The sequence below is a fragment of the Pan paniscus genome, chromosome 8, assembly GCF_029289425.2.
Source record: "Pan paniscus chromosome 8, NHGRI_mPanPan1-v2.0_pri, whole genome shotgun sequence".
Classification (NCBI taxonomy): Eukaryota; Metazoa; Chordata; class Mammalia; order Primates; family Hominidae; genus Pan; species Pan paniscus.
The window spans coordinates 44,638,986-44,666,445 of NC_073257.2; the positions used below are offsets into that span (position 1 = coordinate 44,638,986).

The following is a 27,460-nucleotide window of genomic DNA, read 5'->3' on the forward strand; positions in this document are numbered from 1 at the left end:
CCCCATCTCTACTAAAAATAGAAAAATTAGCTGGGTGTGGTGGCGGGCACCTGTAATCCCAGCTACTCAGGAGGCTGAGGTAGGAGAATCGCTTGACCCTGGGAGGTGGAGGTTGCAGTGAGCCGAGATAGCACCACTGCACTCCAGCCCGGGCAACAGAATAAGACCCTGTCTCAAAAATAAATAAATAAATAAAATAAAAAGAATATGTACAATATCCCAATTTTAGAAAAAAATACAGGAAGGCGCTATACTATGTATTTTCCACAATAAGCATGCATTATTTTGTGCTTTATACAAAGCATACATATTATTTATAGCAGACGTATATTAGGTTTTGCATGTCCAGCATCAGCCCACTTCCTTCTAACATCCTGGTTTTCTTACGTGGAATAATCCGTTCCCCTCTGCCAGAAAGGCGATTTTTGGCTTCCACATCTCATATCCACCTCTCACTTACGGAAGACACAAGGCTTTGATCCCAGAGGCTGTGCTACAAGGATGGTGGATATTTTGGAGGGCATTGTTAGCATCCTGGCAGCACTGTGGGTGGGGAGTGGGTGGGGTTGGTAATGTGACTCTGCTGACAGTGTCCCATCCTCTGGGACTTCCTTGGTCCTTGCCCTTTCCCAAGCCTGGTCATTGTCCTCCCACTGTGTTCATGAGCCCCTCTTAACCTGTCAATAAATCCTTTTCTGCTTAAGTTAGCCAGAATCTTTTTCTGTTGCACACAACCAAAAACTTTTACTAACAAGTTACTTTTAAAAACTGGAAAATGAATAAAGCAAGCTGTAGCAGCTATGGAGCCATTCTTTGCCGGAATAGTCTAAACCCAGGTGAGCCTGAGATGGCTCAGAGGAAATGCTAAATGACCGGGCTGCAAAATATCTGGTTGGAAACTAGAAAAATGCATTACGTAACTTAAAAACTAATTGTTGAAATTAATTCACTTAAATTGACCATTTTAGATGTTCCTAGATATCCAGTTGTTCAACATGATGTGACAGCTGATGATTGGGCTTTTTTATTGTTGGTTTTTTGAGAGGCAGTCTCACTGAGTTGCCCAGGCTGGAGTGCAGTGGCGTGATCTCAGCTCACTGCGACCTCCACCTCCCTGGTTCAAACGATTATCCTGCCTCAGCCTCCTGAGTAGCTGGGACTACAGACACACGCCACCATACTCGACTAATTTTTTTGTATTTTTAGTAGAGATGGGGTTTCACCATGTTGGCCGGGCTAGTCTCAAACTCCTGACCTCAGGTGATCCACCCGCCTCGGCCTCCCAGAGTGCTGGGATTACAGGCGTGAACCACCACACCCAGCCATGATGATTGTTATTCTTTAATCTTTGTGATTTGAACTTATTTAGAATTTAGAATACAATGAGGGAAATGCTAAACTGAAATGGACAAAGACCTTCAGTATAGGCTAATGAACCACACACATACTAACTAGTGGGTACCAACGCTACCCTATATATTGCAGTATGAGACAGTGGACTTTTAGCTATTTACTGTTAAAGCATGACCTCAGGAAAGCAATATGAATCGTAGCTTTGTTGTTATGCCTTAACAATAGCAGGCACCTGCACATATTCATCTACCCTTAACTTGGGTAGCATGACGTAATTTGTTTTCAAAAGATTTTTTTGTGCCATCTGTTATTAAAATGATGATTGCTTTTGATACAAGGTTTGCTAGATATTAGTCACCCACCCTCAGTCCTCATCTTTATATTTCAGGAGTGTCAGCTTCGGAAATCTTGTAGCTCGCCTCCTCAATTACTTTGCCCATTTTCTTCTGACTCTCATGGAGACGATACTCTCCAAATGTGAGTCTGACCCAAGATTTGGACCAGTCTTGACACCTGAAGAACACAGCACATTTAACAGGCAGTTATAATGCAGCTTTCTGGAAACAATTACCTTAAATATGATTTTCACTCATTATGCAGCCTTTCATAATTTGCCATCAATGTTGTTAAGAGCTGTAGGAAAATTAAATGTTACACAATTTTACTTTAAATCAGTACTGGCCAGGGGCAAGTGGCTCATATCTGTAATCTCAGTACTTTCAGAGGCCAAGGCAAGAGGATCATTTGAGGCCAGGAGTTGCTCAGCCTGGGCAACATAGTGAGACCCCATCTCTACAAAACAATACAGAAAAAAAAAATTACCCACCCATGGTGGCACATGCCTGTAGTCCCAGCTACTTGGGAGGCTGAGAGGCAGGAGGATCCTTTGAGCCCAAGAGTTTAAGGTTACAGTGAGTTCAAGCTTACAGTGATTTCACTGCACTCCAGCCTAGGCAACAGAGCAAGACTCTTTCTCTAAAAAATAAGTGAATAAAATCAACACTTCTCACATTTTTATGTGCATGTGAGTCACTGAGGATCTTGATGAAATGCAAATCATGATAGAATAGGTGTTCTGGATGTCTGTTGCTATATAGCAGATATTCCCAAACAAGTGCCTTAAAACAGCCATTCAAGGATTGATCATTTATTTTGCTCACAAATCTGGAATTTGGGCAGGGTTTGGTGGGGTTGTCTTGTCCCCAAACATGGTTAAATGGGAAAGTTTGATTCGGAAGGTGACTTGATGGCCGGGAACTGAAATCACCTGGAGGCTCATGTACTCTCATTGTGGTTGATGCTGGTTGTTGACTGGGACCCCAGGTGGGGCTCTTGACCACTAAACCCACAGGTATCCTCCCCATGGGGATGCTTGGCTCCTTTACAACGTGGTGCCAGGTTCCACCAAGTATCCCAACAGAGCAAGGTGGCAGTTGCATGGCATTTTTATGACCTTGCCTCAGAAGTCACATAACATCATTTGTGCCATACCCTATTGGGCAAGGCAGTCATAAAGGTCTGCCTGCCTAGGTTTAAGGGGATGTTGACCTCATCATTTAACAGGGGATTGTCAACTTCACAGTGAAAGAAGAGCATGTGGGGAGGAACATATTGTGGCGGCCATATTTGGAAAGTGTCATCTGCCACCGTAGGTCTGGTGGAGCCTGAGATGCCTGAGACTCTTCATTCACTTCTAACTTCCAGGTGACACCAGTGCTGCTCAGAGCCCTTTGAGCAGCAAGGGTCTAGATCACATAATGTAGTCAAATTCTATTACAAAGATTATTTTGGATTGTTTTGGAAGTGGTTAGAATACACATGCATGTATACATGAGTATTATGGATCTTCCTGAAAGATGCCATGTAAGTTTTTCTCATTTTTTGTTTTCATCTTTTTAAAAATTACAACATTCTTTTAGTCTAATCTCATTTACTCTTCTTTCTCCATAATATTGTAGCCATTTTTTTTTTTTTGAAGCAGTCTTTCTATGTTGTCCAAGCTGGAGTGCAGTGGCTATTCACAGGCGCAATCCCACTACTGATCAGCACAGGAGTTTTGATCTGCTCCATTTCAGACCTGAGCCAATTCACCCCTCCTGTGGCAACCTGGTGGTCCCCCACTGCCAGGAGGTCACTATATTGATACTGAACTTAGTGCAGATACCTGATTGGCACAGCTCTCTGCAGTCCAGAACTCCTGGGCTCAGGTGATCCTCTGGCCTCAGCCTCCCAAGTAGCTGGGACTACAGGCACGTCGTTGCACCCAGCAATACTGTACCCTTAAAGAAAGAGAACTGCTCCATAAATCTTTGGTTAGATAAACTTGTTTCCAACATATACCATTTTATACTGCAGAGTTCATAAAATGTATTGACATTGGATTATTGTAATATTGTATTGAATGATTACTGAAATAAATATTGGTCATTGAAAATCACAATCTGTTTCTGAAGGGCAAAATTTGATGATTTTGCAGCCAGTTAGTGTTAAGTGAATTTATCTATATGACATTGATTTTTAAAACCTGGAGAAATTGGTTGATGTAGTATCAACATCACATAGAACCATTAACCACCTCCATGAAATAACAGATGACTTCACAGGACACCCCTTGGAGAATCACAGAGGTTCATTCATTGAACTCATGATTATTGAGTACCCTCAGTGAGCTAGATCTTCTGATAAGTTCAAGGATTACCAAATAAACATGATTCCTGTTCCTTCTAAAAGCTTACTTCTAGAGGGTAGAGTTGGAAGAAGCCAACTATGAACAAGTAAACCAATCAATCATCATTTGTCAAAGTATGGTCCATGGACCTTTGGAGATTGTAAGACCCTTTCAGGGGGATCTGCAAGATCAATATTATTCATGGGTAAAAGATTCAACAAGAGTACAAATGAACAATGGAATTTAATATAAGGGAATACATAGAGTTCATTGATTTGGTTTCAGATTCTACATTGCAACTAGCCTTTCAGAAAGTACTACTGTCAAGTTTTGGTGTAATATCAAAGAAGAATATCCAGTTATTTGAAAAAGCTATGTTTCTCATTTCCAACCACACATCGGTATAAGGCTAAATTATTCGGATACTTAAACCAAAACAAGATACTGCAACAGACAATACCAAAGCAGATGAGAGTTGAGCTTTCTGTTAAACCAGAAATTAAAGAGATTTGCTAAAGTATAAAACAATACTATTCTTTTTGCTTTATTTTGTTTTGGAAAAATATATTTTATTTTACATAAAATATGTCACTTATGTTAGCAAATAATGACTTATTATTTAAAAATCAATTAATACTTTTAAATTTTCCCAGCTTTAATTTTGAATATGATAAACATGGACAGATGTAAACCACATCAAGAAAAGCTTTTTAAAGCTGGGCCTAGTGGCATGCAGCTAGTTACTCAGGAGGCCAAGGTGGAAGTGACATAGGAGTTAAGAAGAAATCACTTAGGCAGATAGTAAGGGTATGGGAGTCCTCGGTAAGGCTTTTCTTTTTAATGAAAAGCAGCCCCAAATCATTTTGTAACAAAGAGCAGCCTGTAAGGTTGAGCTGCAGGCAGAGACAAGCAAGCTGGGAGCTTGCACAGGTGAATGCCAGCAGGAACTAGGGGACCAGATAAGTTCAAGATGGCGGCTCCATCTTCCCTTCTCTGCCCATGAGTTCTAGTCCAGCCTGGGCAACATAGTGAGACACCCCCCATCTCTTAAAAAAAAAAAAAAAAGGAATCTTTTTTAAGATCTCAATAATTTTGAAAAGCAAAAATTTCCCATGGAGTGTTAGTCATTCAAGCTCCTGAGTTGCATCACCTATACTCTTGGGTAGATGTTTAGGATGTCAGATCCCATGCCCAGCTGTGTGGTTTTATCCAAGTCCAAAAGTAGGAGGAGTAGGTAGAAACTCTGGGTATCTGGTTGGCCTGGCTTTGTAGTGGTAGCAAGAGGTGACAGTTTTGCTCTCCCAGAGCAACTGGGCTCAAGTGGTAGAACTATGTGTTAAGCAGGAACAAGAGGCTGAGGGTCTAGGAGGTGGTGGTGCTAAGCAGACTGAGAAGGAATATATCCTTATGTCTGATACAAGTATATCGTCACCTTTCCATGGCAGCACATGAAACAGAAGTATGGCTTTACGTTATAAGGCTTTATATTATTACTCTGGCTTTGTATTAAGGATGAACTATAATTTTATATTTCATTTTATGTTATAACTATGGCTTTGTATAAGGGTGAACTATAAATTTTAAAAACTAACCTCTAGTATTCTGCCTTTGGGCTATTTCCAACTCTTTTGCTTTATAAACACTACTGAAATGACCAGCCAGTGCAACAAATATTAGGAAAATGAACAAGATAATTGCAGTAGTGATTATGCGCTGAAGACCATCACTGGAATGTAAGCTGCATAGAAGTATGGATTTTAGCCTGCTTTGTTCACTGCTGTATCCCCAGCACCTAGCATAGGGCCTGTCATAGAATGTGTGCTCAAAAAAATATTTGTCAAACGTTGAAAGCAAGGTGATGTGATAGTGATTGGCAGGGGATGTTCGGGAAGTCCCTGCATTGAAGCTGAGAATTGAGGAAGGGAAAGTGTTTGGGAAGCTGTAAATGGAGGTTTCCAGGCAGAGGGAAGAGGATGTGCAAAGGCTGTGAGATGGAAGCCTGTTGGCACGTTCGAAAAACAGAAAGGTTTGTGTGCTGGAGGACAGTGAGCAAAGGAGAGAATAAGGGATGAGGGTGGAGGGGAGGGCAGGGTCAGAACAATAGGGCCTTGCCAGTCCTAATCATCATGAACTTCAATTTTACAAGGCGGCTAAAAGCCGTGGTAGAATTCTACCAGGAAAATGACATTATCAACTTACGCTTACTCTAACCACCTCACACCTATTAGGATGGCTGCTATCAAAAAAACAAAAAGTGTTAGCAAGAATGTGGAGAAATTGGAACCCTTATCCCCTGCCAGCAAGAATGTGAAATGATGCAGTCTCTGTGGAAAACAGTATGGCAGTTGCTCAAAAAAGCAAAAATAGAACTACCATATGATCCTGCAATTCCACATCTGTGTATATACCCAAAAGAATGGAAAGCGAGGACTCGAATAGAGATTTGCACTCGTAGCAGCATTATTCACAATAGCCAGAAGGTGTAAACAACCCAATGTCCATTGACAGATGTATATACAAACAAAATATGGTCTCTCCACACAGTGGAATACTACTGAGCCTTAAGAATAAGAGAATAATTCTGATATGTGCTACGACATATATGAAATTGGAGGACACTATGCTAAGTGAAATAAGGCAGTCACAAAAAGACAAATTCTGTATGATTCCACTTACATGAGGTACTTTGAGTAGTCAGACTCACAGAGACAGAAAGTAGAACTTTGTGCCAAACTCATAGAGACCGGGGCTGGAAGGGGCTGTGGAGTTATTGTTTAGTGGGTATAGAGTTTCAGTTTTGCAAAATGGAAACATTCTTGGATGGACAGTGGTGATGGTAGCACAATAATGAAATGCACTTAATGCCACTGAACTGTGCATTAAAAATGGCTAGGAAGGCTTCGCGCACTGGCTCACACCTGTAATCCCAGCACTTTGGGAGGCCGAGGTGGGCGGATCACCTGAGGTCAGGAGTTCGAGACCAGCCTGGCCAACATGGTGAAACCCCGTCTCTACTAAAAATACAAAAATTAGCTGGGCATGATGGCAGGCGCCTGTAGTCCCAGCTACTTGGAAGGCTGAGGTAAGAGAATTGCTTGAACCCGGGAGGCGGAGGTTGCAGTGAGCCGAGATCGCACCACTGCACTCCAGCCTAGGTGACAGAGCAAGACTCTGTCTCAAAACAAACAAATGAACAAACAAAAAAGATTAGGAAGGTAAATTATATATTAGGTGTATTTTGTCACAGTGAAAATTTAAAAACAAAAAAGCTTACTCTGAGTATGTTCTAGAGAAAAGTTTGGAAAGGGGCATGGCTGGTTATCGGTCAATATCTTCCCTTCTTCTAACAGTATCCATTTCCTCCTCTTTCTCTCCTAGCATAGTGGGAAGTTCAAGCATCCACCCCTTCCCCAGATGGCCTTGTGGCCTTGTGCTCCAGGAAAGGATGATTCCAACCTCTTCTTCACAGGAGGTCTCACTGGCCTAGAGCAGTAGTACTTAAAATGTGGGTGAGGGCCAAGCACAGTAGCTCACGCCTGTAATCCCAACACTTGAAGAGGCTGAGAGGGGAGGATCTGTTGACCCCAGGAGCTTGAGACCAGCCTGGGCAACACAAGAGACCCTCTTTCTACAAAAAATACAAAAATTAGCTGGGCGTGGTGGCACATGGCTGTAGTCCCAGCTACTTGGGAGGCTGAGGCAGGAGGATCGCTTGAGCTCAGGAGGTCAAGGCTGCAGTGAGCCGTGATTGTGCCACTGCACTCCAGCCTGAATGACACAGTGAGACTCTGCCGCAAGGAAAAAAAAAAAAAAACAACCTTGGCTGAATATTCCTGGGGTCTCTGAGATTCATTTCAGGGCTCTGTGAGTTTCTGTTTTGCAATTACATATCCTAATGAGGCTGGGTTTTTAAAATATATATATACTTCTACTAGCAGATTGCAGCAGATTAAATGCCAAAGCAGATATGAGAATCCAGCTGTCTTACATTAAGCCCAATATTAAAGTGATTTGTAAAAGGTAAAGCAATGCTACTCTTCTTCTTTAATGTTTTAATTTTGGAGTATGTTACTATTTTTCATGAAAATGTTACTTATGTGAATATGTAACAGATTTCTCTTCTCTTCTTTTTTCTTTCTGAGACAGAGTCTCGCACTGTCGCCCAGGCTGAAGTGCAGTGGTGTGATCTTGGCTCACTGCAACCTCCGCCTCCCGGGTTCAAGCAATTCTCCTGCCTTGACCTCCCGAGTAGCTGGGATTACAGGTGCCTGCCATCATGCCCAGCTAATTTTTTGTATTTTTAGTAGAGACGGGGTTTCACCATGTTGGCCAGGATGGTCTCAAACTCCTGACCTTGTGATTCACCCATGTCAGCCTCCCAAAGTGCTAGGATTACAGGTGTGAGCCACTGTGCCTGGCCTAGATGTCTTATTTTTATATCAATAAATATTTCAAAATTTTAGTGATATAACTCATAAAAGGAAAGATTTTTGGGGATCCTCAATATTATTATTTTTTTTTTAGGGTCTTGCTGTCACCCAGGCTGGAGCATAGTAGGTAATCATAGCTCACTGCAGCTTTGACCTCCTGGCATCAAACAATCCTCCTGTCTTGGCCTCCCAAAGTTTTGGAATTACAGGCATGAGCCACCACACCTGGCCCTAATTTTTGAGTCCAAATGGGTCCTCAGATAAAAATATTTGAGGACCACTAGCCTAGAATAATCCCATCCCCTTGTCAGGCATTGGTTTGGGAATTTCCTTGTGGTCCAGTTCTGTCTACTGAGACAGGAGAGGGAATCTGATGGGAAGCTTCTGGGAAAAGTTTTTCCACTCGTAAGACAGAGCCACAGAAAGAGAGACACTCTCTCTCCATCCTCTGGTTACCAATGCATCTGAATGTGATGCGGCCATCTTCCCGCTGGCCTGAGGAAAAACACAGCATAAGCGCTGGCAGTGTTGTTTTCAGATTTCATTATTAGAGTGATTCAGTGAACATCTTTCCACGCAATTGAGCTCTGCACATCTGTGTAGTTTTGGTAGAATAAATTCTTACAATTGGAAGTGTTGGATAATGGGACATACACATTAAAAATTTTAATAAATATTGGCCATGTGCAGTGGCTCACGCCTGTAATCCCAGCATTTTGGGAGGCCGAGGCGGGCAGATCACCTGAGGCTGTGAGTTCGAGACCAGCCTGATGAACATGGAGAAACCCCATCTCTACTAAAAATACAAAAATTAGCCGGTCGTGGTGGTGCATGCCTGTAATCCCAGCTATTTGGGAGGCCAAGGCAGGAGAATCACTTGAACCCAGGAGGCAGAGGTTACAGTGAGCCAAGATCACGCCATTGCACTCCAGCCTGGGCAACAAGAGCAAAACTCCGTCTCAAAAAAAAAAAAATTTTAATAGATATTGATAAGTTGTCCTCCCAAAAGTTTGTACCACTACAAACTTCCACCAAGTTATTTAACAAGCACTTATATAAAGCTTACTATGTGCTTACTAGACAACTGTTCTAAGCTTTTTACAAACATTTACTAACAGTGTGAGTGCCTGTTTCTCCATACTTTTGCCAACTTATTTTTTATCCCTGCTCATCTGATAAGCAGAAGATACCTATTTCGAGTTGCCTTTTTTTTTTTTTTTACAACAAGATTGAACATTTAAAACATATTTTCTTTAAATGGTCTATTCATGTCCTTGGTCCATTTTCCTGTGGGGTTTTCATCTTTTTATTCTTTATTTCTAAGAGCCCTGTGTGTATTAAGGATATTAGCCCTTTAATGTCATACATGTGACAAGTAAAGTTTAATAGTCACTTTTTCACAATTCCAGTATCTAAAAAGCTCTGAAAAATTTTTTTTGTAAATGTGGTACAAACTCACTTGATAACATGACCTCAATTGACATTAGGCCGTTTGTATTCTTTGTGTATTCTACTTCATATAAAGAGCTGGAAGAAAAAACTTTTGCTGAATGAAAACTTGTGTTTGATAGAAATACATAAGTAACTGCGGTGTTATATACTGTGTATTACCTTTTCTAAAATCTGAAAATTTACAATTTCATAAAACATTTGTCCAAGGTTTTAGGTAAGAGATTGTGACTTTTATTTACCCACACGTGTCTTTGTTGGTTCACTTTTGGACATGTTGAGTTGTAGATGCCTGTGGAGGCTTCACCTGGATATGGCCTGCATGCAGTTGGATATATGAGTTAGAAATTTATAAGGGAAATTGGGGTTGGAGAAGCAGATTTTAGGTTTATATTTATCAGCATATAGATGAGAGTTAAATTAAAATCACATGGGTGTATGTCAGAAAGCATGTGTTGCCAAAAGAGTGGTGAGAACATCAGCGTTTAAGGGGTGAATGAGAGTCTATGATGAGGTAGGAAGTGAGGAAAGCTAATTGTGGAGAGAAAGGATGAATCAGACAGAGCAGAGGGGTGATCGATCATTCTGGACTGTGAACAATGACTACAGCTGAAGACAACACAGTAGAGGTTTGCTGGCTGTGAATTCTCCATGGAGCTATTGTCAGGTATTAGAGTGAACTTAGCCTTGTCAGGTGTTGGGGAGGGGCAGGGAAGGGAGATGGAAGGGGATTTGAAGGTTGCCTCTGTGCCCAGGCTCAGGGATCTGGACCTCAACATTCCTTAATAACTAGTCATCAGCCCTCTTAAGAATGGTCTCCAGGATTTTCTCCTGTAAAAGTTCTGTTGAAGGGTCTTGGACAGTTTCCCAGCCCCATAGATAGATCTCTGTAGGTCCAATCCTCTAGCAAGTGGTCCAGACCTTGAAATGAACCAGCTACTATAATAAGTGTGAGAAGCAGTTGGTCCTTTTTGCAGATACTGGGCCAGAGGACACAGGAAAGTGGTTTTGACTTCTTTCTGTTTATCCCTTCTGATGGGCCATATGAGGACCCTTGATGGGAGCATTCAGGAACTATTAGTACTTGCCAATAGCCAGCCACTTTCAAAGGAGACAACTCTGGGACCTCAGGTCTGCCTTAGCCTGCCCACTGCAAAACATTTACATTTGCTCTCCTGTCTAATAGAAGAAAAATCCATTTTTCATTTTCAGTTGAATGTTCTCAGCCTTAAAATGTGGGCCTTTGTTCATTCTAATTCGCCTACATCTGCATAAAACAAAAGTTCATTTTCAGAGCAATGTGGAGGGGGACCATGCACAATTCCAGTTATTGTATAGAAAAGCTATGCGCCTTTTATTCAGAGAGCAAATAATATATCCAGGATGTTGTTGTGGGTGTTCTTCTGTCACTCATACTGGCGATGTCTTGTCTATCTCTCAAGAAACAATGGGCATTTATTTGGGATTGCTTAGATTTAGTAACATTCCTTTTTCATTTCAAATGGCTCTTAACTGTGAAGTGGGGGGAAAATGAGTTAATTTATTGAATATTTTAACTAGTTGTAATAGGTTCTAATTTTACCTACAGTGGAAACAATTGAAAGTTTTTATGTTAACATTATTCTGGCAAGTTAATATGAACTAAAGAACATTAAACAAATATTTCAGTGCAGAGCATGAAACAAATACAGCAAAAGATATTAGCACTTCCAGTTCTGAACTGATTTCCGTGTACATTTCCTTTTAAAAAATTGCTTCTTTTCCAACACTGCTGAACTGTAGCCTTAAAAGTGGTCAAGGCCGGGCACAGTGGCTCACACCTGTAATCCCAGCACTTTGGTAGTCTGAGGCGGGCGGATTGCCTGAGCTCAGGAGTTCAAAACCACCCTGGACAATATGGTGAAACTCTGTCTCTACTAAAATAAAAAATTAGCCAGGCGTGGTGGCCTGCGCCTGTAATCCCAGCTACTCAGGAGGCTGAGGCGGGAGAATCGCTTGAGCCCAGGAGGCAGAGGTTGCAGTGAGCAGAGATTGTGCTGCTGCACTCCAGCTTGGGCAACAGAGACTCTGAAAAAAAAAAAAAAGTGGTCACGATGGTAAATTTTATGTTATGTGTAAGACAGGGTCTTGTTCTGTCACCCAGGCTGGACTGCAGTGGCACGATCATAGCTCACTGCAGCCTTGACCTCCCAGACTCAAGTGATTCTCCTGCCTTGGCCTCCCAAAGTGCTGGGATTACAGGTATAAGCCACCGCACCCGGCCTTTCCCTCCTGGAATATTTTCATCTGTGGTTGGTTGAATCCACAGATGTGGAACTCATGGATATGGCGGGCTGACTGTACTTCCCAGGGAGCTTGATGGCAAAATACAATCTGAGGCCCAAAAAGTCAAACAAGCTCTAGAAAACATCCTTGAAAAACCAGCAGTTGCTTTTCCCACTTCACATTCTTTGCACTCCCCAGAAGCAACCACTTTCTCTGTTCTCATCTCCAGATCTCTAGTACTTCAGAATTATTCATGTTTAAGCATTATCAGTTGTCTCATCACTAAGGGAGATGAGGACTCTTTCACTACCATCAACAAACATACACACCCCTCAACTCCTCCTCTTCCCAATAAGGGCATATCATGAATTTCGTTAATAATCCTTGTTTACATTATTATGACAACGACATGCCAGTCACAACTGAGCCATGTAATTAGACTATGACTTTCCCTTTCTTGCTTATATGATTCTTTTATGAATAGTAATTTTTTTCTTAGTGTTCTTTGTACCAATCATTTATTCCACCCTAAACTCTCCAGTTTTATAAATCTCCTCTCAAAATGTTCAAATATATCAATTACTCTCCATTTTGTCTTGGAAGCGTCTCTGACTGGCTCTTCTCTGGACTGGTTGCTGTGTATGCTGTCACCTTGGGGGTTCTGTTCTTTTGTATGCCCTGCATCTTTCTTAGTTTAGTCCCTTATTGTGGTTGAGGAACAGCTTCCCGATAAGAGGTACATAAGAAGTGACATTTTTGCTGGCCAGCACGGTGGCTCATGCCTGTAATCCCAGCACTTTGGGAGGCCGAGGTGGGTGGATCACTTGAGGACAGGAGTTTGAGACCAGCTTGGCCAACATGGTGAAACCCCCATCTCTACCAAAAATAAAAAATCTAGCCGGGCATAGTGGTGCATGCCTGTAGTCCTAGCTACTTGGGAGGCTGAGGCATGAGAATTGCTTGCACCTGGGAGGTGGAAGTTGCAGTGAGCTGAGATCACACCACTGCACCACCGCAACCTGTCTTAAAAAATAAAAATAAAGAAGTAACATTTTTGGGAACTGGTGTGCCTGGAAACCTTTTTATTCCACCTACCCTTACACTAATTGAGGCTGGAGATAACATTCCCTTGGAATTTTAAAGATATTGATCTACTTTCTTCTAATATCTGATGTTATTTGAGGCATTCAGATTCTCAGTCCTTTGTATGAAACTTTTAAAATTTTTTCTAGTTCAGGTATTCTTTGTAGTGAAATTCACAATGGCATACCCTAGTGCGGGTCTGTTTTTATATATTGTGCTGGGCATTGGAAAGCCATGGCTTTCAGTTTCACTAATGATTTCCTCTGCTGTTTCTTCTGTTCTCTTTATTGGCATGCTTATTATTCAGATCTGAGGCCTTTTGTTCTGGTCTTTTCTTTCCTACTTCCCAGCTGTTCTTTTTGTACTACTTTGTGGGAGATTTCCTCAACTTCATCTTCTCACCCTTCTATTGAGTTTTTAATTTCTATTTTCAGGACTTATTTTCTGAATATTCTTTTTTTCTTAGATGGAGAAAAACCTTACAATTTCAAAACCTGAGGATATTAGTGGCAGTTCCTTAAAAATGTTTTCTTCTCCCTTCACAGTCCCACTTTGCTCCATTTTGGGTTGTGGGTTTTGATTCTACCTTTCACCCTAGAGGCATTCCTCAAATGGCTGGTGATCCTTGCCTGTCTGCACATATTGAAGAGGGGGACAATAAGCTGACTGGAAGCAACCGGCTCATAGGAGTAGGATTTGTTGACTCTGGCATTCCTGAAACTGCTGCTTCCCTGGAGACCCCCAATATCAGCTGCCAAATTTTGCACAGAATCTTCTCATCTCCTGGCTGGAAGCATAAGCCTGGCTACCAGCATTCAGACAGCCAAGTAGGGGAAAGGGCTAAGCATTAAATATTCTGAATACAGGCTGGGCACAGTGGCTCACACCTGGAATCCCAGCACTTTAGGAGGCCGAGGCAGGTGGATCACCTGTGGCCAGGAGTTCGAGACTAGCCTGGCCAACATGGCGAAACCCCGTCGCTACTAAAAATATGAAAAAATTAGCCGGGCGTGGAGGCACGCGCCTGTAGTCCCCGCTACTCAGGAGGTTGAGGCAGGAGAATTGCTTGAATCCAGGAGGTGGTGCATGCCTGTAGTCCTAGCTACTTGGGAGGCTGAGGCATGAGAATCAAGTGATTCTTGCACCTGGGAGGCAGAAGTTGCAGTGAGCTGAGATCACACCACTGAACCACCGCAGCCTGTCTTAAAAAATAAAAATAAAGAAGTAACATTTTTGGGAACTGGTGTGCCTGGAAACCTTTTTATTCCACCTACCCTTACACTAATTAAGGCTGGAGATAACATTCCCTTGGAATTTTAAAGATATTGATCTACTTTCTTCTCATATCTGATGTTATTTGAGGCATTCAGATTCTCAGTCCTTTGTATGAAACTTTTAAAATTTTTTCTAGTTCAGGTATTCCTTGTAGTGAAATTCACAATGGCATACCCTAGTGCGGGTCTGTTTTTATATATTGTGCTGGGCACTGGAAAGCCATGGCTTTCAGTTTCATTGGTGATTTCCTCTGCTGTTTCTTCTGTTCTCTTTATGGCATGCTTATTATTCAGATCTGAGGCCTTTTGTTCTGGTCTTTTCTTTCCTACTTTCTGCAGTGAGTCAAGATTGTGCCACAGCACTCCAGCGTGGCAACAGAGCGAGACTCCGTCTAAAAAAAAAAAAAAATTAGCTGGGCGTGATGGCAGGCGCCTGCAATCCCAGCTACTTAGGAGGCTGAGGCAGGAGAATCGCTTGAACCTGGGAGGTGTAAGTTGCAGTGAGCCGAGATCATGCCATTGCACTCCAGCCTGGGCGACAAGAGCAAAACTCTGTCTCAGTAAATAAATAAGATTCTGAGTATAAACTTACATATCACCCTTTGTATCAGTCAAGGTCCAAGGGGATTGCCTTACAAATGGATACATAAAACTTTACAGGATACCCTAGGGTTAAGGGAAAGTACCCAAGGAAGGATCAAACTCTTAGATAGGGATGTCCCTCCCCAAGTTTGGGTTTCAGATCTTGCGGAGGTATGGCTGCAGCCCACTGTATGGCAGGGACATTTGCTGGATTGCCCTGGGTGACAGCTGAGTCAGTCACCAGGGAACTTTCCTTTGAGGTACATTCAGGCTGCCACTGGCAAGCAGGGAATCATGGCCAGGATGGGCAAGAAGGAAACACACCATTGGGGTACACATGGGCTGAGGCTGGCACACTCCTCCAGAGTACAAGAGGACAGAAAACTGCAGCCGCAAGCAGGGAGTGCCTCTCCAGGCTATGTGTGAGCTGAGGCTGAAGGACAGGCTCAGAGGGAGCCACCTGCCAGCTAGCGAGGTAGTCACAGGGCCAAGGCCAGAGCTGAAAGCTGGCTAAGTGACTGCATACTCGGGTCACAGCTGGGGCTGAGCCATGCCTGACAACAGGATGGTAATAAGCAGCCAGGGGAAGCATGCCAGACCTGAGAAAAGTAGCCCCTTTCTCTTGTACTGACAAAGCTCAACTGTACAAAGCTTATGCTGACCATGCTAAGGAGAAATGCCTAGAGGGTCCTGCTGAATTATCAGAGCAGGCTATTGTGTTAGTTTGCTAGGGCTGCTGTTAAGTACCACAGACTGGGTGGGTTAAACAACAGAAATGTATTGTCTTATGGTTCTGGAGGCTACAAGTCCAAAATTAAGGTGTTGGCAGAATGGATTCCCTCTAAGGTCTGTGAGGGAAGGAGCTGTTCAAGGCCCCTTTCCTTAGCCTGTAGATGCCATCTCTGCTAATCATCTCCCCTCTATGCATTCCCTTTAAGTTATATTGGATTAAGTTATATTGGAAAATGACTGCATTTTAACCTGATTACCTCTGCAGTCATGAGGTCCAGTCCCCAGGAGGAAAGACCTTGCAACAACCCAGTACCGACTACAATTCCCCAGTCCTGCCCTCAAAAGAACGATGGCCATTTATTCAGGTTACTGGACAATGGACAAAAGGGAACACCCAAATATTTTGAAGGCTGTTGGATACAGGGTCTGAGCTGACGTTGTACCTAGAAACCTAAAGCATCATCATAGGGGCCGCACATGGAGGTATGGTTCTATTTAGGTAACATATAGTGCTCACATTACAGCAGCACATGCTCTGTGGATCCCTCTGCTGGTCATTTCCGTGTCTCTGATGTCTAACTAGAATTGACACACTTGGTAACTGGCATGATCACGACATTACATCTTTGGCCTGTTGGATACAGGTTATCCTGTATAGTGACAAAGGCCAAACAGAAGTCTCAAGCTGCTGTGCCTGCCCTTCCCGTAGACATAGACAGGGGTATCAGCAAAGGATGTGAGGATCTTGTGTGACATGTTAATGCCTACCAGACAGTATCTACTAGGGAAGAGGAATTTAACCAATGGTTGACATCAGCCAGTCTGTCATCCATCGCTGCAGTGCTGGTATCGTGAGCACAGGAATGGTGTGGCCAGTGGGAGATGAAAGCTATGCACGCCCAGTAGCAACGGCTCCCACTTACAAAGGCTGATCCAATTACGGCTGCTGCCTAACGTCCTACCAGCAATATTGAGTTCAACTGTCCCTTGAAGAAACCAACTAGCAACTTGGTGTAAGTTGATACATTGAGTCTCCTATCCCAGGAGGGCCTGCAATTTGTTCTAACAGAAAAATGTGAGTTTGCCTTTCTTGACGACAGAGCCTCAAGCAGCCACTGAGAGTTTTGTATGATCCACCAGCATGGGATCCCAAGTAGACTGACTGCACTACTGCACTCCAGGCTGGGTGACAGAGCAAGACCCCATCTTTTAAAAAAGCTGACCAGGCACAGGGGCTCACACCTGTAATGCCAGCACTTTGAGAGGCCGAAGGGAGTGGATCACTTGAGCTCAGGAGTTTTGAGACCCGGCTGGGCAACATGGTGAAACTATCTGTACAAAAATTAGCCAGGCATGGTGGCACATGCCTGTAGTACCAGCTACTAGGGAACCTGAGGCAGGAGGACAGCTTGAGCCTGGGGGACAGACAGGTAGCAGTGAGACAAGATCACACCACTGTATTCCAGCCTGGGCAACGGAGCCAGACCCTCTCTCAAGAAAAATTTAAAAAGCATCAGGCCAGGCACGGTGGCTCACGCCTGTAATCCCAGCACTTCAGGAGGCCGAGGCAGGTGGATCACCTCAAGTCGGGAGTTCAAAACCTGCCTGACCAACATGGAGAAACCCCGTCTCTACTAAAAAATACAAAATCAGCTGCGCGTGGTGGTGCATGCCTAAAATACCAGCTACTCGGGAGGCTGAGGGGAGAATCGCTTGAACCCAGGAGGCAGAGGTTGCGGTGAGCCAAGATTGCGCCATTGCACTCCAGCCTGGGCAACAAGAGGGAAACTACATCTCAAAAAAAAAAAAAAAAAAAAAGCATTGGAGGCTGGGCACAGTGGCTCACGCCTATAATCGCAGCATTTTGGGAGGTCAAGATGAGTGAATCACCTGAGCTCAGGAGTTCAAAACTAGCTTGGACAACATGGCAAAACCCCATTTCTACCAAAAATACAAAAAAAAAAAAAAAAATTAGCCAGACATAGCGCATGCCTGTGATCCCAGCTACTCGGGAAGCTGAGGTAGGAGAATCACCTGGGCTGGGAAGACAGAGGTTGCAGTGCACTGAGATCGCACCACTGCACCACTGCACTTCAGCCTGGGTGACAGCGAGACCCTGTCTCAAAAAAAAAAAAAGAAAAGAAAAGAAAAAAGAGAGACCCTGTCTCAATTCAAAAAAAAAAAAAAAAAAGTCAGGTTCTCTGGCCATCAGTTATGATACTGTATTAATTATCCATCCCCTATCCTAGTTTGCCTGCATGAGTGTATAAATTTTCTCACTAGTTTCTATCACTCCTATATTCCCTTTTGCATCCTATTCCTTAGATGTGCTGTGATTTTTTTTAATTTGGAAAAAAAACTGTTTTCAAATTTCTCCAGGAAAGGAAAAAAAATTAATACAAAGGCTTATAGAGCACACCTAAAAGATAATAAAATAATAAAAAAACAAAAAGGAAAAAATACGAAACTAGTCACTACTGGAAGACAGTAGTGAAGCAGCTCATTTTGAAACTTACTTACAAATAAACGGAAAGAAGCATTTACCTTGTCTTTCCTACACAAACTATACACACACACCCACTAGATAACTATACAAACACACCCACTAGATAACCAAGTAAGAGACCAAGTTTCTCTACTGCAGCAAACAAATGAAAAAAATGCTGTGTCTGTATCCCCTATTTAGATGGATCTAGGCACTGATCATCAATAGTGACTAATAGCTCAAGAAGAGACAAGTACACATTATGTGCCACCTGATGGAATACCACCACCTATAAATACTGTCCCCATCCAACAAAACAACTATCTGAATCTGATTACGTCTGTGGATCTGAAACAAATTTATAGGAAACATAAAGGCCACAGAAATTCGTTAAATGATATGAAAGGGATGCAACTGCAGTATCTGGGAAACTACAGGGCAAAAAAGTTATTTTCTTCATACATTGCAATGAAAAAATATGAGTCGGACTCTTCATTAATATATGAACTTCCATTGGATCTTGACTCAAACTGTTTACAAAAACTAAATATTTGAATATCAGGAAATTATAAATTTTTTGATGTGATAATGGTATTTGTTGGGTATGTTTTAAGGAGTCCTTATCTTTTAAAAATACATACTGAAATACTTAGCCCGGTGGTTCACACCTGTAATCCCAGCACTTTGGGGGGGCCGAGGCAGGCGGATCTCGAGGTCAGGAAATCGAGACCATCCTGGCTAACACGGTGAAACCCCATCTCTACTATTAAAAAAAAAAATACAAAAAATTAGCCAGGCATGGTGCGGGTGCCTGTAGTCCCATCTACTCGGGAGGCTGAGGCAGAAGAATGGCAGCGAACCCAGAAGGCGGAGCTTGCAGTGAGCTGAGATCATGCCACTGCACTCCAGCCTGGGCGACAGAGTGAGACTCCGTCTCAAAAAAAAAAAAAAAAAAGCAGCATATGTTTTTCTAGGATTGCTTCAAAATAACACGGGGCGGGACGGGGGGTTGTTGGGGGAAGATGAGTAGATTACAGATGAAACAAGATTAGCTTTAAGTTGATAATTGTTGAGACTAACTGGTATTACTCATTATTATTCTGATTTCATATCTGATTAAAATTTTCCACAACAGTATAAAAACATATAAAGCCCAATGCCCCCCAAAACAAGAAAAAACAAATACCCACTTGAATTTAGGAACAGTCTTTTTAAAGTTATTCTTCAGCTAGACCTGAATGATCATTGAGGAAGTATCTGAAACACAAACGTTAACAAGTGTTCTTATCCTGGTTAATAAAACAACCAGACTCAGATGAACAATGGGGACTATACAAAGTAAAATACAGGTGACACCGGTCGGGCGCAGTGGCTCGCGCCTGTAATCCCAGTACTTTTGGAGGCCGAGGCAGGAGGATCACATGAGGTCAGGAGTTCGAGACCAGCCTGGCCAACATGGTGAAACCCCATCTCTAATACAAATACAAAAATTAGTTGGGCATGGTGGCATATGCCTGTAATCCCAGTTACTTGGGAGGCTAAGGCAGGAGAATTACTAGAATCCAGGTGATAAGAGTTGCAGTGAGCCGAGATCACACCACTGCACTCCAGCCTGGGCGACAGAGCAAGACTCTATCTCAAAAAAAAAAAAAAAAAAAGTTTTATATGTGAGACTGGTCATTCATTTCTAGCTCTTTAGCCTATACATTTAATATCTGCTGTCCAAAAGGCTGCAAGACATTAGGAAACAAAATATACATAAATATAATGACATATCAGTCACTATTCTGTCAAGACAGAAGGCCTGAACTCAGTCATGTAAAATCAACCTAACACTTAAGTTTTAAGAAACTCATTACATTTCAAAAAATTTTCCTCTTTATTTAAACATAAAATGCATTTACAGCATGCAAGTTAACTTAAAATTAAAAGGTGTCTTCCCAAACCAAGTATTTGTGAATGTATCTTCAAGCACTGAAAATAAACCAACATATTCCACAGGTAGACTCAGACTCTCTTCTGTCACCTCATGTCAAATGGAGTTAAGCACAAACTGAGAGTTACGCACAGTAGTTTTCTTAAGTTAGGCAAATAATTTAATTAATCGCCATGAATAAATATTCTCTTTATTTCACTGAGTTTCTCTTCTGAACCATCTATCAATGCCATTCAGAGGAACGTTAATATATCCAGTCAAAAAGACACTGCAAATTGAAATGTGTCAATATCCTAGATGATCAGAAATTTTCATTTTTAAGAGTAAGTGCTGTGTTTAATGACCTACCATAGCAAAAAGCAGTTCACTGAAAACAAATTTATGAAATTCTTGGTACACTTTATGAAAGTCTGAAATTATAAATAGAAAAGAACCATCAAGATACTTTTTAAAAACCTAACATTGTATATTCTGAACCACATGCTAATTAAAATTCGTTGTTCATTACACAGCACCAATACCCATGATACATCTTACAAGAACAAAACTAACATATTTGGAAAAAAGAGAAAAAAAAATTCTGCTTCATTTACGAATGTTGCCAAAGGAGGCAAGTCTTCAACTGAAAACAAAACATAAAGGTCTATGTGGATGCAGCCAAATGTTTCTCCATTTAGAAAATCATCATAAAAGGTGGCAGCACTTTTTTTGCTTGTTAACTATATTACTTATAACTGGCTACACCAACATTTCATCTCAATTTTTGGAGTGTTTCTTCTGATCAATCCTAAAAGCAACACAATCATTTTAGAGGTTGCAGACTACAACAGCAAAGATTTTTGACTATTAAAAAAATAAATAAATAAATTTATATTTTAAATCAAAATTATTACAAAAGTGGAAATTACAATAGTTAAGGAAATAGAAAAATAAGCCAATTATGATCTGAGTCTTCTGACTATGGCTCCAAATTTAATACAAATATCTGTGTATAAAACTTTTGCAAAAAGTTAATTCTGCCAGCAAGATCCTAACACAGAACTTTCCAAGTTTCTCTGCTAACCTTAAATCCCCATTCTCTGTGAATTTCTGCTAACACAGTTGCAGTCACCGCCCCCCTACCATTGATGAAGCAAATAGTGAAATCTCTTTCCCTATTACTTTTACAGTTTCCTAAAATAAGCTGTTGACTTACTTTAATCATCTGAGGAAAAAGTGGCAAAAATACGTATACACTTAGTACTGATTACAAAATTATCGGCTATGGCCAAGAAAATAATTTATCTAATGTTTATTAGTGACTTGCAAACAATTTACTATTTCTAGACTAAACAAGAAATAAATTAGTGTACAAATTAGTGTAGCAGGTTAAAAACACCTCAGGGATTTCAGACCAAAATTGACCTATATATATTTTTAATTCATCATATATCTGTCCTGTTTCTTCATTTTTCTCAATTTCCACACGCTATAAATTTAGGTCGGCCAATAAAGTACTAACCGTATAAAATTATGTTTAATCCTATAATATCTTAATTCATTTTACTAATATTAAAGATGACAAATTATTACCTGTCCAATACTTATATTAGCTAGCAGGCTCACCAGAATAAAGCAGAGTATTTTCATTCCATCAAGACTTGTTGAGTACAGAATCAGGAAAAAGAGAAATATAATTCCTTTTCCAAACTCCCTTAAACTAAGATCTGCTTTTGATACTTTAAAATATTTCTATTCAAAATAACTCGGCAACAGGCATTTCATGAGATAACAAGTAGCCTTACTCAGTCTCAAATGCCTACTAGGCATTTGTAACGTTTCAGTGCTCAAACAGTAGTTTTCAGGAGCAAACTTCAGAAACAATACAAGTAATTTTAACCCTGATATCATCATTTCAAGGGATTTTAAAATACAGTACTGACTGGATATATTTTATGGGCATGTAGTGTTGTTAAGTGGTAAAATTTAAAGACATTTAACCTAAATGTTCCATTTTCTCTTAAGAAAAAAAAAGGAAGACGTTTTAATAGGAAAAGAAAAACAAGAAGCAGTAGCAGCTAGGTAATTTAAACTGAGATTAAAAAATAAACATACACAAAAAATACAAAAAGTACAGTCCTATAAGGTACAGTTAGCTTGGCACAGTAAAGACTAAATTTAAGACACGATAGACAAACTGTGTAATAAATAGGGCCACAGTTGTAAACTGTCCTTTTTCCCTCCTAAGATGCCAAAATTGCACTCTAGTTGTGTTGGGAAGCAGCAGAGTTTACAAGAAGAGTAGGTAGGAAACAGCTGTACAGGCCAGGTATAATTTATACATTTTTTAAAAAGTTATAATTCTACAATCCCAAGGGAGTAGAGGTTATAGTCATTGAATGACTGCTTGATACCATGTCCTCTTCGTACTTCGATTACTTTTTAACACCTAAAAATGGGAGAAAGCATAGAGTAAATATGTTTAGTTTTACAAAATTGGTGTTTGAGATAATCATGAAGAATAAAACAAGAAAATAAAATATGCCAACAGTTTATTATAAACATTTTAGCCAACATCTGTGGCTACTTTCCCCAAAATTAGAAGGATGGCAATATTAAATGATTTGGTTTCCTTTTATATACCACCTAAGTAGAACTGTTTAGAAGCAGTAATGTTTAAAGGGAGGTCAGCCCTCCCTTTGTTTTTATTCTCCCAAATAAAGCTATGGGTAAGCTGATTTATGAATTGTATTTGTTTAAAAAAGAAAAAGACGGCTAATCTTTTAACCAGCAGACAGTGGTCAGTGACCTTCTTAAACCAAGGAACACTAACCAGCAACTACTAGTTATATACGTAGAAGCTTTAAAAAAAAAGGGGGGGAGAGGAATAGGGATAAACAAGAGGTGTATACAGTAGGAAAAGTAACAGTGAAATAAATAATTCTAGCAGTATTAAACTGCCTACTTACCTATGCATTTAGAAAACCAACCTATTTAAAGTACTATGCAAGGCAGAAGACTAGTCATGTAAAACTGGGAACTAAAAGTATCAGTATTATAAATGTCATCCTTTCCAAAAATAAACACAGTGACTTGAAATGTTTTTCTTAACATTAAAAAAATTTCTCGCCGGGCACAGTGGCTCACACCTGTAATCTGAGCACTTTGGGAGGCTGAGGGAGGCAGATCACCTGAGGTCAGGAGTTCAATACCAGCCTGGCCAACATGGCAAAACCCCGTCTCTAGTAAAAATACAAAAACCTTAGGCGGGCGTGGTAGTGGGCGCCTGTAATCCCAGCTACTCGGGAGGGTGAGGCAGGGAGAACTGCTTGAACCCGGGAAGCAGAGGTTGCAGTGAGCCGAGATCCTGCCACTGCACTCCAGTGCAAATTATTTAACATTTAAACAATTTATCACTTAAGTGAATCATATACTCCCCAATCATGGTTTAAGATAGATTATAAGAGTTTGAAAACTAAGAACCACTATCTTTGGACCAGCATCAAAACAAACCTGTAAATAATTGTATTTTTACATCATAACTTTCAAGTCTTGAAAACCTAGTTTGGCTGGGTTAGCTCCCTCCCTTATGTGCTAACCTGGTGTCACTATACTGCGATCAGCAATAGTTAACAAAAGTATGGTCTGTCCTCTCTCTACAATGAGGTAAGTTTAAAGTTGACATATGAATTTTAATGTGAGAACAATATCCAAAAAGGATAAACTTTCTATCTATGCTTTGAAAATCCCCTTGCCCAGCTCCCACTTCCAGAAAGGTAGGAAAAGGCTTGCATCTACTGAATACTGTGTGCTGGGTAACATCTTAACTCATGTAATTTTTTTTTTTTTTTTTTTTTTTTTGAGACGGAGTTTTGCTCTTGTTGCCCAGGCTGGAATGCAATGCCACGATCTCGGATCACTGCAAACTCCTCCTCCTGGGTTCAAGCGATTCTCCTGCCCCAGCCTCCCGAGTAGCTGGGATTACAGGCATGTGCCACCACGCCCTGCTAATTTTGTATTTTTAGTAGAGGCAGGGTTTCTCTGTGTTGGTCAGGCTGGTCTCGAACTCCTGACCTGAGGTGACCCACCCACCTCAGCCTCCCAAGTGCTGGGATTACAGGTGTGAGCCACTGCTCCCGGCCAACTCATGTAATTCTTAAGAATGACTTCCATTTTACTAATAAAACTGTTATTAGTCCAAAGGGGAAAAACACAGGAGTTATCTCTAATTATCATGAAAACCAGCTATTGTATGTCTACTGATATTAAGTACACATTATCTATGACATAACTTTGTCAAAAATGTTTATGCTGAGTCTAATCAATGCTTTTGCATAGAAATAGAGGGAGAACAAGGTGACTACACATAAAAACAATCAGACACAGGTGTTATACCCTCAAGATAACTGGGCCTACTCAGTAAGTCAATATCACTAAAGAGGGTGCTCATTCAAGATCAGAAGAGATTTAAGGGATAAAACTAAACGCAAACAGCAGTCCTGAATTGTACTCTGGTTTAGACAAACCAGCTGTACAGGATAGTGAAAAAGAAATTGGAAAAATCTGAATATGGAATGGTATTAAATAATATTAAAAATATAATCTTACTGGGTGTGATAATATTGTGGCTATGTAGAAAAATGTTGTTTTAGAGATTCATTAAATAGTTAAGCAATAAATCCATAATTTTTATGAAGTACTGTAAAACAAGTCAGAATGAGAAAAAAACTATTAAAAACTTTATCTGCTCAAGTTCATAAAAGTAGTCAGGATTCCAACTTGGATGGAACTCCATAGTCCATGTTCTTTTCACTCTACCACTGTTTTAAATCCTACATTGTGTGAACAAAATGTTTAAAATTGCTAGAAATGTGAATCCTTCAGAATATTTCTTAATTCTCTACTCAATTTAGAGCCAGTATTATGCAAAATGTCAAAGTATAAACAAGCAACATTAAAATAAACTAGCTTTAGTATTTGTCAGAAACTGCTGATCATTTCATAATTATCTAGTATTTTTTATTTCCAAAGCACATACACACATCAGGGACTTCCTGAAGAGTTAGTTACAATCAGAGTTGCTGCTATATGACCAATTATTAGGCAACCACTAACCAATCACGTTGTAGAAGAAAGTGTTCCGAATATATTGCTAAGTTTAAAAAGCAGGCTACAAAATACAAAATTAGCCAGGTGTGGTGGTGCATGCCTGTAATCCCAGCTACTTGGGAGGCTGAGGCAGGAGAATCGCTTCAACCCGGGAAGCAGAGGTTGCGGTGAGCCAAGATCACCCCATTGCATGTCAGCCTGGGCAACAAGAACGAGGCTCTGTCTTGGAGTGGGGCAGGGGGGTGTGGGGTTTGTGGGGGCAGGGGGCCGGAAAAAAAAGCAGGCTCCGAAGCAGCATATGTAGTAGAATAAGTGGAGTCTATTACAATAGTTATCAACAGTTTAAACTTTTAAATTTAAAAACTAATACAAAAAGCTCCAGAAAGAGAGAGATAGTATATTGTGTAGTATCTCTAGATTTTTTCTAATTTGTGACTGTTTTATGCCCTACAAAGAACAGATATTACTTATATAATTATAAATAAAACTCAGAAATCTGTTAGTAAGCTGGGCTCATATGCAATTTGGTGCAGTCTTTCTAGAAACCAATGTGTTAATATGTAGCAAGAGCCTTAAAAATGTTCATATTTCCTTGTAATTGCATTTCTGGGAACCTTCTGGAAATAATCTCTAACAGGTTAGGGAATACAAGAAGATGTTTCAGGTCGGGCACGGTGGCTCACGCCTCTAATTCCAGCACTTTGGGAGGCCGAGGCGGGCAGATCGCCTGAAGTCAGGAGTTTGAGACCAGCCTGACCAACATGGTGAAACCCCTCGTCTCTACTAAAAACACAAAAATTAGCCAGGCATGGTGGCAGGCGCCTGTAATCCCAGTTTGGGAGGCTGAGGCAGGGGTATCACTTGAACCCAGGAGCCAGAGGTTGCAGTGAGCTGAGATCACGCCATTGCACTCCAGGCTGGGTGACAAGAGTGAGATTCCATCTCAAAAAGAAAAAGAAAAAAAAAAAAAAAGATGTTTCAAATTTCATATATGAAAATTTTGGTTTTTGAAAATTTCAATTATGGAAAAAATTAATATAATTACATGTCTAGCCAAAAGGAAAGGAATGTTTATAAACCATGGTACATCCATTAGACACAGTATCAAAAGCTATTACAAATGGTCCAATGCCAGATTTCAAAACAATTAAGACCACAAATTTGAATATATAGTATGATCTAAACTACACAAAAAGATCAAACTAAATTACTTTTATAATGCTTAAGTTAAAAAAATCATAACACTAATGTGAGAATTTTTTAAAATCAAAAAACCTATTTAACAACCAATTTTCCACAAACAGATATGAAAAGCCAGATATAAATAACAAACCTGTGGGTATGTATAAACGATTACACTTGTTTGCCTCCTCCACCTCGCACTGCCACTGGCTGGCTGTTCTGAACAAATGCACCTCCTCCACGAATTGCACTTGGGTGAGTTGGAGAAGCTGCTGGATGTTGCCCGGGACGAATAGGTTTAGCTAATATGAAAAATAAAGACAGACTTTAGAATAAAGTTTAACATGTGACTGCAATGACTGTTAAGGTTTCTTCTCTTATTCACAACAAATTCCCAAATGTTTTGTTTTTCTTTGCCTTTTTGTTTCTCCGTCACTTTTTCTTTTCTGTAACATCCTTTTCTCTAGGACCTATACAATTCTTAGCCTTTAAAAATCTTCCTGGCCAGGTGTAGTGGCTCATACATGTGTAATCCCAGCACTTTGAGAGCCTGAGGTGGGTGGATCATTTGGGTCCAGGAATTCAAGACCAGACTAGGCAATAAGGCAAAACCCTGTCTCTACAGAATATAAAAAAATTAGCTGGGTGTGGTGGTGTGCACCTGTAGTCCCAGCTACTTGGAAGGCTGAGGTGGGAGGATTGCATGACCCTGGGAGGCTGGAGCTGCAGTGAGCCATAATTGCACCACTGCAGTCTAGCATGGGTGACAAGCAAGACCCTGTGTCATAGAAAACAAGCAAACAAACAAACAAAATGGCTGGGCGCAGTGGCTCATGCCTGTAATCCCAGCACTTTGGGAGGCCGAGGCAGGTGGATCATCTGAGGTCAGGAGTTCGATACCAGCCTGACCAACAAGGAGAAACCCTGTCTCTA

At 40.9% G+C, this 27,460-nt stretch overlaps 1 protein-coding gene across 1 annotated transcript in view; it reads right to left on the reverse strand.

The window, feature by feature from the left end:
• Nucleotides 1-20,176: 20,176 nt before the first annotated feature.
• Nucleotides 20,177-27,460, reverse strand: part of KIF5B (kinesin family member 5B) — a 47,516-nt gene continuing 40,232 nt past the window's right edge. Inside the window, exons 25-26 of the mRNA XM_003814799.5 lie at nt 26,679-26,829; nt 20,177-22,685 (exon numbers count right to left, since the gene is read on the reverse strand). Of these exons, the coding sequence (XP_003814847.1) occupies nt 26,699-26,829 (131 nt within the window). The 3' untranslated portion in view covers nt 20,177-22,685; nt 26,679-26,698. The remainder of the gene's footprint in view (nt 22,686-26,678; nt 26,830-27,460) is intronic.